Source organism: Danio aesculapii, chromosome 3 (genome assembly GCF_903798145.1).
Source record: "Danio aesculapii chromosome 3, fDanAes4.1, whole genome shotgun sequence".
In the NCBI taxonomy this organism is placed as follows: Eukaryota; Metazoa; Chordata; class Actinopteri; order Cypriniformes; family Danionidae; genus Danio; species Danio aesculapii.
In genome coordinates, this window is record NC_079437.1 from 30,180,772 (window position 1) to 30,195,580 (window position 14,809).

At 34.7% G+C, this 14,809-nt stretch overlaps 1 protein-coding gene across 11 annotated transcripts in view; it reads right to left on the reverse strand.

Annotated features, from left to right (window-relative positions):
• Positions 1-401: 401 nt before the first annotated feature.
• LOC130221235 (uncharacterized) overlaps positions 402-14,809 on the reverse strand; it is a 29,399-nt gene continuing 14,991 nt past the window's right edge. For 6 of the 11 annotated variants that reach the window (XM_056453616.1, XM_056453613.1, XM_056453615.1 and 3 more), the window contains exons 12-26: positions 14,510-14,557; positions 14,252-14,302; positions 12,871-12,915; positions 12,271-12,330; positions 12,108-12,158; positions 8,692-8,751; positions 8,538-8,591; positions 6,312-6,392; positions 4,508-4,657; positions 4,254-4,286; positions 4,122-4,178; positions 3,966-4,040; positions 921-974; positions 779-829; positions 402-695 (exon numbers count right to left, since the gene is read on the reverse strand). In XM_056453616.1, the coding sequence (XP_056309591.1) occupies positions 691-695; positions 779-829; positions 921-974; positions 3,966-4,040; positions 4,122-4,178; positions 4,254-4,286; positions 4,508-4,657; positions 6,312-6,392; positions 8,538-8,591; positions 8,692-8,751; positions 12,108-12,158; positions 12,271-12,330; positions 12,871-12,915; positions 14,252-14,302; positions 14,510-14,557 (875 nt within the window). In that variant the 3' untranslated portion in view covers positions 402-690. The remainder of the gene's footprint in view (positions 696-778; positions 830-920; positions 975-3,965; positions 4,041-4,121; positions 4,179-4,253; positions 4,287-4,507; positions 4,658-6,311; positions 6,393-8,537; positions 8,592-8,691; positions 8,752-12,107; positions 12,159-12,270; positions 12,331-12,870; positions 12,916-14,251; positions 14,303-14,509; positions 14,558-14,809) is intronic. The other 5 variants (XM_056453618.1, XM_056453620.1, XM_056453619.1 and 2 more) reach the window with 3 other exon arrangements.

The following is a 14,809-nucleotide window of genomic DNA, read 5'->3' on the forward strand; positions in this document are numbered from 1 at the left end:
CTCACTATAGAACTAACATAACTCCAAGTAAAAGATATATGCAATCTGTATTTGTAAATGAACAATCCCTTTAACAATGGCTCTGATTCGTATTTTTCTCCTAAATGATGCCTCACCAGTGTGACACAGGATGCTAGTTGTGTGGTTTCCTGTAGACAGATGAGAATCGAGAGCAGAATAAACACAACACTTATGAGCTCACAAGATTATGACTGTTATGCTATACTCTGTCATACTGTTACCATCTCGCTTTAAGCCTTTATATAATGGTTAACTCGATAACACAAAAAGAAATGCAGTCATACAGCAAATTACAACCATCTATTGGGTTGCTTTGATTCTAATAGCCCCCCATTTTCATGTCATCCTCACTGATGATCAAACAAACACTAAGACTCGTGTCAGAAGGTGGAATGTTTAGTTTTTCATAAGAATTAACATAACAGCCATTGAAGTGCTTAGCATGTTTTAGTTAGATACAGAGACACACAAGGACACGAAACACTCCACTGGACAAGACAAACGACAGACTGGGGGAACATCAAAACAACATGTACATACAAAATCCACCTAAAGAGACACAAAACATAAAGCAAACACAAAACATGCCACAAAACTGCATAACAGTGAGAAACACTAGGGAAAAAAGGGTCCATAAGTTTGACGATGTTTACAGCACGGCTTCAGAAATCAACCTGGAAAGAAAGAGAAGATTAGAAAAGATAGATGTAAAAAAAGTAAACAAATATAGATTTAGATGTTCTAAAATGCCATCTACCTTTGTACCCGTTGCCATAAAGGCCACTAAGCTTGCTTCCATCTTTCTGTGCTGCAGGTGAAATATTAAATATAGTGAATTTATTTAATAAATTGAACTAATTTATTTCTACTGATGTGGTTTCAGTGGTTTGAGTACTTACTACCAGAGAGAGCTTGAGCTCCAGTGCTTAGTGCAGCTGCGTAGCTTCCTGTGCCTGGAAATAATCAGTTTTAAAACGTATTATTAGTCAAAGGCATTTATGTGTTTAATTTCACCATGCTGTTAAAGAGATAGTTCACCTAACAAATGAACATTAAGCCATGATTTACTCATCCCTCCTGTGTTCCAAACATGATTGAGTTTCTTTCCTTGTTGAACACCAAAGACGATATTTTGAAAATGTTGGAAGTTGGTAGTCACTGACTTTTTTTGTCAATGGTTCCCGGTTTCCAACATTCTTCAAAGTATCTTATTTTGCGTTTAACAGAAAAAAGAAACTCCTATAGCTTTGGAATCACCTGAGGGTGAGTAAATGATGAGTAATTGGTTATTTTCAGGTGAACTATCCCTTTTACATGACAGAGGGGAAATGACTGAAAATAAAGGAGGTGGTCATTTGGCATGCATGATGTATCTGAATGTGCCATATAAGTTATGAGTTGCTATTAGAGAATTTTTGTTTATTTAATGGCTGATATTAGACGTTTTTTGCATTTTATGCATATTAATAACATTCAAATGTTTAAGTTTGCTATTACAGTCATCAAGGCTGCATTTATTTTATTTAAAATATAGTACAATGTTGTGAAATTATGTTTGAGTTGAGAATATTTTAAAATGCAATTTATTCATGCAATGGCAAAGCTGCTAAAAATTCCTTGTTTTTTAACGAAAAAAAAATTGTCCTCTTTTTTCTGATTGGTTAACAAGATTTGCATCTTCCTTGCACATTGAAGGAATTCAAGAAAGATCTTCTCTGGGAAACTTGGCAAAATTTAGAAAACACTGTTAACCTGTTAAGGCCAAAGGTGTTTTTTAAATGCATTTTTTTATTTCTCTTTGCTATTTGGGATTTTTAGAACCTAATTACAATAAAAACCTAAGTATCATCTTTGATACGATTTACTTTTAGAGTAAAATTATGTCCATATATGTGGACTCAAGCCATAGAAGGTTAAGGTTTTTGAAAAACTATACGAAAGGCTTTCTTCTCATTTTTTCTGTATTTATAATTATTATTCAGTAATTTAAAAAATCCTGAAAAGTGATTTAAGTGACTTTGAACATGGCATGGTTTGTGCGAGACAGACTGGTCTGTGTATTTCAGAAATTGCTGATCTACTTTGATTTTCATGGGCAACCATCTCTAGGGTTTACAGAGAATGGGCTGAAAAAAAGAAAATATCCAGTTAGTGGCAGTTCTGTTGGTGCAAATGCATTGTTGATGCCAGAGGTCAGAGAAGAACGGCCAGACTTGTTCCAGCTGATAAAAAGGCAACAGTAACTATAATAACCACTCTTTACAACTGAGGTATGCAGAAGAGCATCTCTGAACGCACAACACATCCAACCTTGGGCTACAGCAACAGAAGACCACACCGGGTGCCACTCCTGTCAGCTAAAAACAGGAAACTGGGGCTATAATTAGCACAAGCTCACCAAAATTGGTGAAAAAAACGTTGCCTGGTCTGATGAGTCCCGATTTCTGTGGCGACATTTGTATGGTAGCATCAGAATTTGGCATCAACAACATGAAAGCATGGATTCATCCTGCCCTGTATAAATGGTTCAGGCTGCTAGTGGTGGTGTAAGGGTGTGGGGGATATTTTTTGGCACACTTTGGGCTCGTTAGTTCCAATTGAGCCTTTATGACCACAGTGTACCCATCTTCTGATGGCTACTTCCAGCAGGATGAATATATAAAAAATAAAATAATATAATATAATTTAACATAATATAATATAATAAAAGTGATAAAGCGCGAATCATCTCAGACTGGTTTCTTAAACATGACAATAAGTTCACTGTACTCAAATGGCCTCCACAGTCATCAGATCTCAATACAATAGAGCACCTTTGGGATGCGGTGGAACGGGAAATTCACATCATGGATGTGCAGCCGACAAATCTGCAGCAACTGCGTGATGCTATCATGTCAATATGGACCAAAATCTCTGAGGAATATTTTCAGTACCTTGCTGAATCTATGCCACGAAGGATTAAGACAGTTCTGAAGGTACAAGTGGGTCCAACCTGGTACTAGTAAGGTGTACCTAATAAAGTGACCGGTGAGTGTATATCAAAAATATGTTAAAAGTTGGCCTCAATGGCCTTGTGGGCATCCCAAGTTCGAATCTTGCAAAACTTTTCACGTTGTCTCTCTCTTTGTCCTATCACCATAAATCCATATATTTAATTAATGTTAAAATAATGTTAAAATAACATTATATTAATAATATTAAAATAGTTTTATTTCAGAAATTCCATGACCCATGGGAACCCTGCTTTTACATACCGTAAGAAAAAAATCAACATTGCATGTCAATAGATTTTAATTAAATTTCCATTTTTATACAGACAAAATTATTCATTAAATGCAGGATTTGTTTGTCTTTTTCTTTGATTTGTTTATTTATGCATGTACAGTCAAGCCCGAAATATTCATAACCCTTGACTGTATATGCCTGTATGTATGCATGCATGCATGTGTGTGTATATATATATGTATATATGTATATATATATATATATATATATGTATATATGTATATATATATATATATATATATATATATATATATATATATATATATATATATATATATATATATATATATATATGTATGTATCTACTCAATGTTTTTATGAAAACAATTAAATTTTTTCTTCTGAATATATACACATTAGGATTTTTGGAAAAATAAATCTCTTGTAATGCTACTTCTTAATAATAACATCAATGTAACATTTCTGTGGTATAAAAGTATGTATTTCCTAGAAAAAACGAAACTTCCCAATCAGGATTATCATTAATAGATACTTCTAATTTACATCAACGTTAATCTTTTAACCACTGATCATTTATCTAGCCACTATCCAGTATATAATAATGAAATGCCATAAAGGCCTACAATTTTAAGGAAGTCTTGGATTTGTTAATAGAGCTCACTATAAAACAGGACTATTAAAAATGCTCGCATTCTCACCATATTTGGCAGCTGTCTTAGAAACATCAGCGCCCAGACTGAGCTGCTCAGCACCAAAAGGATAACCAGCCTCACCTGCGGGTCAACACATTTACAGCAGAGTCACCATCAGACACTCCAGAATTGTTTGTTTCTTGCTTTTTCTAACCAACTTACCATCAAGTCCAGCTGCAATGACTGGTGAGTTGTAAGGAATCTGGCCTATAGCTCCACCTGCACAAGTACAATATTGTTGTCAGAAAAGAATGAAATACTGTAGGAATATTCACAAAAACTCCACAATTTTACCTGCTAAAGGCTCCATTACGCCACCTGTACCACCTGACAGGAGACAGATCATCTTTACTTTCTTTCTAATACATAATAGTCTGATCTTAATCAAATTGTTAGTTTATTTGGATACTTCATTGCCATGTTTGAATCGTCTTCTTTTTTGTCCTCACAGGGGACATTCACGTTCAAGTCAAATCCTCAGGCAAAGCATCAGCAAAGCTGGGATTTGCATACTGTATTTGAATAACAAACACATGCGATGCACATACCCAAACCAGCGTCTGGCCCAAGGGTTGGTAATCCTCCATATGTAGCTCCGCCATAACCACCGGTCTTGCCCTGAGGGCCGAGTCCAGCTGAAACCACAGGCTGACCTCCATAAGGCAAGGATCCGGTAGCTCCGAGGACTCCACCAACCCCTTTGCACAAAGCAGACGGATTACAGGATCAGGCCAACACTAAGACCCTGCTTCCAAATGCTATTAACAAATGTTCAAATAAGTCTCTTGTGACCACTTGTGTTGGGATTTTGTTCAGACCCTTCCCTCTTATTCTGTCACGCTCTCTACACCACTTTTGCAAACGAGTACTACAGAATGAACGAACACGCTGAGGGAATTAGCAAGCGAAGCAAGTGGATGGTAACTATGATTTTGATCAGGATCTGCATTTTGGTCAATTGAATGCTTTGTTTTCGTGTGAATTCTCGCATATCCCATAATGCTCACACGTTTCATCGGTATGCAGAGAGCATCTTTTGGGCCTGTTTCAATGTGTTTGACCACATGAGTGTTTACACTATGAAAACAATTTGGTCTCATCTTTGGAAGTGGTTGAAAGTGGACAAGCTCAAAACATTGACCACAATTACACCTGCATTTATTGTTGTCTGCTTGATAGGGTGCTTTCACAAATGGGTATTTATTAGGGTGCTTTCACACATGGTTTGCTGTTTCTGAACACGGTAATCATATCTGCACCAAAGCAATCAGTCTGGGACTGCCTGAAAAAGGTGATATTGGCCCACTTGAAAACAAACTGTTGAGCAGTTTGAGTTTGTGGCATGCACTGTGTGAAAAATAGCACCACGTTTTCCCCTTAGGCCTCTCGGAATGATTTGTGGGTAAAAACTACTCACTATTTACTCTCTCTCTCTCAAGTGGTTCCAAAGCTATAGGAGTTTCTTTTTTCTGGTAAACACAAAGGAAGATATTTTGAAGAATGTTAGAAATGTGTAACCGTTGACTTCCATAGCCAATGTTTCAAATGTTTCCAACATTTTTCTAATAAATTATTTTGTGTTCAACAGGAAAAAAAAGAAACTCAAACAGGTTTGTGACAAGTGAAGGGTTAGTAAATTACAGAATTTTCAGTTTTGAGTGAACTATGCCTTTAACCTGGAGTTAAAGACAATTTAAAACAGCTAAAAGCAATCTGGTCAAAAGAACGGTCCAAAACATTTAAAAATAACTACTGAAGCCTTGATTTATGCAACACTCGAAATGAAACTGAATGAATAAATCTCAAATAACAATAATCTCAATTAATAATAAAATAATCTCAAAAAATAATACAATTAATCTCATTTAACAATATTTATTTATTATTACATATTTATTGCCACATCAGCAACTTATGGCTATTTCGTGGCCAAATGGATATACATTAAAATATTACATGATAAAAACAAATTCGTATTATATTTAAAAAGTTACTTAGACAAATATATAAAATATAAATAGATAAAATTCACAAAAAAATTGATTCAAAGTTAAATATGATTTTTCTGTTCTATTTTTGATTTAAAAAAAATGTAAAACTCTTCCTGGTGGTACCTTTTTAAAAATGTCCATCAAAGTCTCCTTATAAAAATTTTGTCTAATGGAATTTCAACTTCTACATTCCAACAAAGTATGTTTAATGGTAAGAGCAGTCAGGCAGTTATTACATTTAGGTGATTCTTCGTTATTTAATAAATATGAAAGTCTCATTTAACAATATGATGAAGCTTATTTTTATTCACATTTGTTGAGTTTCAGTTTTAAGAGTTTTTTTTGTTTGTTTGTTTCTTACCATACTTTCTAGACTTGGCATCAACACCCAGACCAGGGTTCATTACCAGCCCTGCACCCCCAAGACCACCAGCTCCAAGGCCTGTAGGAGAACATATTTAACTCGGTGATGTCACTTATGCTTTTTCTAGTTAAAGTATTGGCGAAAAATAAACACCATTACACTGTAAAACCTAACAGTCAACTTTATCAAATGAAATAAGTGTAGTTAACTCAAAATTTACTGAAAGTTAATTCTACTCATTTGAAAAGAGTTTTGACCTCAGCGTTGAAGGAAACGAATTCATTAAATACCTCATTACTTTAACTTAAATGTAGTAAGTTCAGAGTACTCGTATAGATTAGTTTAACTCAAAAGGTTTGTAGCAATCAGTTTCCTCAAATGGTTTGAGTTGCCTTAACTTATTGGGTTTTACAGTTCTCAGTTGGTTTAAGTTGTCTTTATTTATTGGTTTTTACTGTGCTCAAATTGCTTCATTTACTTAAATGGATTAAGTTCACAGTACTCGTTAGGATTAGTTTTTGAACTTAAATGGTTTGTTGCAACTTTTTAGGTTTTACAGTGTAGCAAAGTCAACAGCTCTTACCATGAATGGAGTAAGAGGTCTCCTAAAAAATGATAATTAGCTGTCAATTTCCGTATCCTCTGTCCATATAATTTAGCTGTAACTGTGGTCCTTGGTGGTTCATAAAATGTCATATAACACAATGTCAATGACTAGACACTTTGTATGTCAAATAAAGAAATATAGACAACACAAAATTAAAACCCATGGCTCCTGATAATATAATGAGGCCTAATTAGGATAATCGATTGGTCATGTGCAAGACATCAAATGCTACTTACAACATTACATAATAAATGATACAAATACAAATAAAAACAAACAAATAAATACAAATACAAACAATACAAATAAATGATCTTCTTCTAGTTAATATGTGCAAAAACAATCATATAATTCTAGTAAAAAGTATTAGCAAAAAATAAAAACCATTAGCAAAGGCAACAGCTATTATCAAGATTAGATAATAGTTCTCATAAAAATGAGCTGTCAATTTTCATATCCTTGGCCCATATAAGGTGTAGTAGACTTTTTTCATCATTTAGCAGTAACTGTGGTCCTTGGTGGTTCATAAAATGTCATTTAACCCAATGTCAATAGCTATAGACACGTTGAAAGTCAAATAAAGAAATACAGGAAACACAAAACTAAAACCTATGGCTCCTGATGATATGATGAGGCCTAATGAAGATTATCGATCAATCATGTGCAAGAAGTCAAATGTTATTTACAACATTATTACAGTTAATTTTATCTACAGCTTATCTAAACCATGCAAAGTGTGTTTGTGAAAGTAAAGTGCGCAAGTCTATAATTTAAATATGATGCATGAGCAGATACACACTCACATGGGAGCATACAGTGTTTTACAACAAAAAGAAAAGAAAGTTCTTGTTTTGTTTTATAGGATCTCAATATATTTCAAAGTTATATTTATTCATTCAAATATGTGCATTGGATTTATGCATAAAAGATTAGCAAATAAAACACTGTTTTCATCCAGTCAAAGAGACCAAAATTGTCACTTCCTGATAAACTGGCTTCAAAAATCTAAAAAAACAATGTAATTTGCGGTGATAAAAGTGTGAGACTTTTTCTTACATAATAGACAATATAAATTACTTTAGGATGATTAGATGATTTTTGGAGACATTTCTGAGAGGTAATGACCAAAACAACATTTTAGATATTCTACAATGTGGTTGGTCAGCTGATTTGTCTATTTATGTCATTCCACCTATTTTAAGTATACTTTTATGCATACTTTTTCTTATCAGCTAAAAAGTTTATCCTACTTGCTCAGAATTTTACACACATTTTCAAAATTTCAGGACAACTTGATGTCTCATCATGCCGTTTTTATGCAATATTCCAAAATGCACATAAAAATAGGTGGATGAAAACATAGCTTCTGTCTGAACGATAGTTGGGTATGATTTTTGTTCTGCCTGTAAAGATTTCTAAAGTCTTTTATTTTCAGCTGAAGAAAAAAAAAAAAAAGTCTAATCTAATTTTTGGAGCCTTTTAAGCTTAATAAGGACATTTCCACAATCTTGAGTTGAATATTAGTGTGTATAATCACAAGACAAAGTGTATTAAACACAGTTTGAAGTGTCTTTTTAGTATAAATGTGATTTTGTGGGTTACACTCATAACCTTACCCGCTATACCGTTCAGGCCAACATTATCAGCCAATACTGAGGGGAAGGCAGGTCCTGTAACATAATAATAATCATCATCACTTAATTATAATTATGCCTGTATGTTAGTGTGGCATAAGGACAGAACAATTCAGAACAATACACTCTGACTCACCTGCTCCATAAGCATCTGCTGTGCCGTAAACCTCACTGCCGTATCCATTACTGTAGCCTGCTGTGAAGACAACAAGTCACCATTGAGCAATGGAAAACAATAGTGATGCATAAAAGTACCACAGGAAGCACCTCTTTGTTTTCACACTCAAGGTTGCCCACCAAGGTTGCAACCAAGCTGATTCGAGAAAAAATGAGCATATGTGTGAATTTTGGGTGTTTCTTGCATTAGTAAGCACGCACATCTTCGAGCAAGCAGAGGTCTTAGAGGATCACATTGCTGCAGGAGGGGCTCTTGATTTGTGCTGACCACACTCTGTGCTTAATCCATTACGCTGCACTAATATTGTGATATTACAAAAGGTTTCACTTCACTAATAACAGAGGCAAGAACTGATTATCTGAAGAAACACTTGGATATTGTTTTAATTATCTATATGAGGACAAAAAGGTCGATTATGTGTCACAGTGAATCGTTTTTAAGGGTGTGTTTCTGAAACTCATTTTCTGTATCAACACAAATGTCACACCTACAAGCTGCAACAAATAGAAGCTCCCTGTAAAAACATACTAATGCATCACATAATTTAATTAATACATTACATAATACCAATTAAATTCTGATGTGTTGTTTATTCAACAGCTGTAGAAAAATATGTAACACTTTATTTTGATGGTCTATTTGAGTATTAGTAGACTGCTTAATATCTGTTGATACGCTCCTTCAACAGACATTTAACTGACTATAAGAAACTTTGCAAGTACATGTCAACTTACACTAACCATAACCCCAACCTCAACCCTAACCTAACAGTTTACTTCTAATCTAATGAGAATGAGTTGGCATGTAGATGCAGTGTAACTTAAATTCAACAAATGGACAATCAAAATAAAGTGAAAAAAATGTGATGCTGAATTATTTGCTTGAAGACTCTGTTTTTAATTATCATAAAATTAGAAACTACCACTTTTGACCCTGGATTACAACATCAGTATAATGTTGCATTAATATATTTAATATATTAAACACATTGCATGGATCAAAACAATGCATTTTTCTAGGGACGCACTGATATGGATTTTTTTTTGACAGATACCAATAATATAGTATATAGTGAACATCTGATTTCATTTTAAAACTTTAAAAAAAAAATCTGATCTCTTAACTTGAATTTATTTGAATTTGAGTATTAGTAGACAGTCTGCTTAATATCTGTTGATACCGCTGCTACAAACTTTGCAAGTACATGTCAATTTACACCAACCCTAACCCCAACCCTAATCCCAACCTAACAGTCTACTTATCTAATGAGAATTAGTTGGCATGTAGATGCAACGTAACTTAAATTCAACAAATGGACCATCAAAATAAAGTGTGACCCTCTTTTCTAGAACCAATGCGCTTTTCTTTAAAGGGGCGGTCCAAAGAGTATTTTTAAGGCTTGGTTGTGTTGATAAGATGCAAAGCAATGTGTGCTCATGCCTCACTTGTGAAAAATCACGTTGCTTTTCCATATATCTTGATATACAGCTACTCAGCTAACATGAAAACGACTGTCATATTTCCTAGTTCCTCCAAAAGCCCGCCCTCAAGAGGCTCCAATTGGTCAGCTAACATGTGCTAATGTGCTGTGGTTCACAGATCGGCTCCATGTCACCAGGAAATGTCTCTGCTATAACATTACACCGTATCTGGCCACGCCCTTCACTGCGTAGAGTGTATGCTCGCAATTTGAAGGGTTTGTGACATCATTAACCCGGATGTGTCTTTTTTTTGTAGTCCCCAAACTTCGTTCGCTGTAGGCTTTGCTAAGCTAACTCTGTAAAAGCCAATGTCTCCCTTTGCATTGAACTTTGACCGTCTTATATTTAGAGATGTTGTTTATGCTCACACATCTACATTACACATCAGCTAAAGATTAACATTATATCATAGTGGACCACCCCTTTAAATAAAATCACATTTTTTCTGACAAAAAAAAAAAATTATGCACCCATGAAGAAACCAAGTCACTGAAGATTAATCAAAATCAGTAAAACAGTAAAAAAAAGCAGCTTCAAACACCTGAAATAATACATCATTTTTGATAATTTTTGATAACTTAATAAATCTGGCTAATTTACCAGACCGATAAAGATGACATTAAAAATAGCGTTTATTGGCCAATATCAATATGGCTGCTGATATATAGTGCATCCCTACATTTTTCTTTTATGCCAAAAATCATTTGAATGTCAAGTAAAGATCATGTTTCATGACGACATTGTGTAAATGTCCTTGTGTAAATATTTCAAAACTCATGATTTTTTTTTTATGTTCAGATGTCATATTTTCAAATTGTTCGCAAATATTGACCAAAACGAACACATTTTTAAAGCAATTTATTCCGTTTTCATGTAATCCAGAAATCTCAATATCGAAAAATTGACAGTTATTTGAGCCCGTTTTTTTATTTTACCACAATTCATTTATATGAATACAGTAAAACATTGAAATGAAATAGAAATTTCATTCATTCATTTTCCTTAGGCTTAGTCTCTATTTCAGTGGTCGCCACCGTGGAATGAACCGCCAAATATTCACACACACTATGGCCAATTTAGTTTATTCAATTCATCTATAGCGCATGTCTTTGGACTGTGGGGGAAACGGGAGCACACGGAGGAAACCCACGCCAACACGGGGAGAACATGCAAACTCCAGATGGAAATGCCAACTGGCCCAGCCGGGACTCTAACCAGCGACCTTCTTGCTGTGAGGCGACAGTGCTAACCACTGAGCCACCGTGCAGTCCTTAATTGACATTTAAAATACTTTTCATTTGTTCATCTGATGGTAAACCTAAACTTTCTGCATCTTTACTATTCAGTTTTCTTTACATTTCTCAGAAATCAATCTAATATGATTTAATTGAACTTATTACTATTAATGTTTGGAAACCAAACAATAAATTTAGTGAGAAAATAACATAAGTAATCAATTCTCCAGGACTGTTTAATGAAATTTCAAAATACACTAAAAAAGGGTTTTTACTGCTTGTTTAAACTAATTATTTAAAATGAGCTGAATCAACACAATCTTTGAGTTTTTTGTGAACAATAAAATTGTTTTATGTTCAATCCACTTAAATTTGTAAAAAAAAGAAACATGATTGAATTGTGTGCAACCCAGCATTTTCTACAGTGTAACTGCATTTATTGAAAAATAAAAACCTTTTATAACATCATCACAAATGCTGTCACATTTAATGAATTAAGTGCATCCTCAACAAATTTGAAACATTTGATAGACTTACTTAAATCCCTAAACAAAACCACTTGTTAGAGAAAACCAACATATATGTAATTAGACTTTCAACTCAAACCCTTCCAGGCCTCAGCCTCCTAAAAAAAGATTACAAAATAAACATTATTTACCAATCTGCTTTCCTGCTCGAACTCCTTGTGGATATAAGCCTGCCCCCAGACCTGCATCAGCAAAAAAAAAAATGGTATTTGAATAGTCTACACTATAGCATGCATTCATCATAACAATTACATGCATTTGGGAAATAAGCAATATTGAATCAATTTATTGTACCTGCTCCATAACCATCAGCAAGCCCAGTTCCAAGATATCCAGCAGCTCCAAGCCCATACCCTGTGAACAAAGCATGCTAACTGTTAAACTATGGCCACTATAGCATTTCTTTCTCTCCTTTGGGTAACAAAATGAACAGTCATCACAGAACGATATGACTGTTCAATGGCCTGTGGGTCAAAGTGATCATGCAAGACAGTGTGTGACTGCTCCATACATGTGGCCTGTAGGAGAAAAACAACGCAGCATGCATTGAGCACAGAGCTAGATAGAAACAAAGACAAAGGCTCAGGTGGAGCACACAAAAAGAAAAGAGAACAGCCCCAAGAAACAAATGAGGCATTAGTCTGGTACAAACACACACACATAGACACCCATCTGAACAGCTGTGCTAGAGAACAGCATTTATTCATAGACCTGCAGCTGCAGCAAGTCCATGATGAGGGGTGGATTTTTCCAGTCCACAATCACTAACACTCGAATGTGCCACATAATAGTTTCGTTTGATGACGGTTGGAGAACTATATTGATTTCAGACTGGGGAAAACACCACCTCGTGACATGCAAAACCAATGACAGCTTCATACAGAAGACGTTTACCCGTATTGGATGGTTTGGTGCCCTGTCTTCTGGGCAAGACAGCTCCTGTATTGTATCACAACAGTGGTTTATATGAACATTGAGAGGCCATTATAGTTCCCATAACCTATTCTGTATGTATTTTAGCAATCATAGACTTTCACTTTCACTCTCCAATGCACATAGTAAACAGTAAGATTAACTACAGGTGCTCTGTCCCCAAAACAGACACAACAATAGTGACCTACATAAAGTGCTGGATTTTGTATCCTAAACTTAGACACTCATGCATTCATGCTTCCAACGTTTTGGGTTATCAAGTAATTTATTTCAGAGAAAACATTTATATTTATACACTATTATTTAGCAATTAACTATTAGCTAAAATAAAGGCTCATTAGAAATGCATGCTTCAGCCTACTTTTTTGTGAAACCACAAAAACATACTTGAACATACCTGCAGGTTCTCTAGATTAAATGAACGCTGTGCAGCAATATGATTCCAACAACTTTTGATCCTTGTCTCACTACTGATATTTACAGAGACATATTATTGACGAATTAAGAATTATTTTCATGCTGTTCTTTGTACCACACCAACTATACAAAACCAATCAAATAAATTTGCCTCACCTGTCTATCTCCATATGATAACTTTTCTGGTATGGTCAGTTTGCTCAGTAGCTTACATTGTACGGTGTTGTACCTGAGATGCTTTGGTTTGAGTCTGTTGAAGCATGAATTCACAAAAGAAATAAAAGCAATGTGAAATTAAGGTAAAACTATGTGGTTGAAGCGCACGTATCTTACCGTTGCTTTTAAAAGTGCTTTTAACACTATTGGTTGGGTTTAGGGAAGGTTTTAGATCAGTGGATTAGGTGGTCTGTATAACAAACCCTGCCTTTGCATGGACGTGTACAAGAAGAACGTACATCCGAAATGTAAACAAAATGCACTCTAAGCAATGCATTTCAGATTTGCAAAAATATCCTAAGCGCCCTCTAGTAGATTTGTAATCTGAAACATGCAATAAAATGTACTTGAAGCAACATATTTTATGTTTTGCAAAAACGTAGGCACACATTTCCAAAGAGCCTGAGCTGATTAAGTTTATCAATAGTGGCTGGAAATACATTTTTATTCAAAAGGATTGGGTTTTTTTTTTACTTTGGAAAAAAGTTCTTTTGAACTTATCATAGAATCCATTTATGAAATATATCATTGCTTCTGTAAAAATATAAATATAATGAGCTTGAACATCAGACACAGTAATATTATAAATTACACTTGAATGTTATTGTGCATGAGAACAAACTAAATAATTTAAAACTGCATATATAACATTTTCAACAATTCTGACTCTGGTAAATCAACAGACTGTAAAGCTGGGGAGTTTGTTTACCCTTAGTTTGAGCCTTCATTCCATTGGTCAATCCTGGTCCCGATGGGAAACCTATCAACCGCAGCTACAGTTACTATGCACCAGTCCCACAGAAAACAATGACTATTACTTAAAACTACCTAAAATGAATCTTAGCCTGCGCCATTAGAAACCACATGACTGTTCACTAACTATATATTTACAACTATATATTTACAACATACAACTGACCATTTACAACAAATATCACTTAGTCACAAACATTAGGATAAAGTTTACCATTGCCTATAGGACTCTGCCCATTAGGGAATGATCCAGGACCGTAACCTAAACATCACAACACCAGTTAAAGATAGTAACAGCAGTGTCTGCCAATGGCACAAGAGCATAAGAGATGATTCTCAGAGATGGAATGCAAAGAAATAAAATCTGTAAAGTCATGAATAATGAGCTTACAGAGATCAATATGTCACCAAAGCAGCAATTTGTTCTTCTTTTCATGTAATTGCATGGTTTTGTGTGACATTAGTTGCTTCATGCAATGCAAATGGTTTAAAGTCCGTGTGGACCAGACTGAAT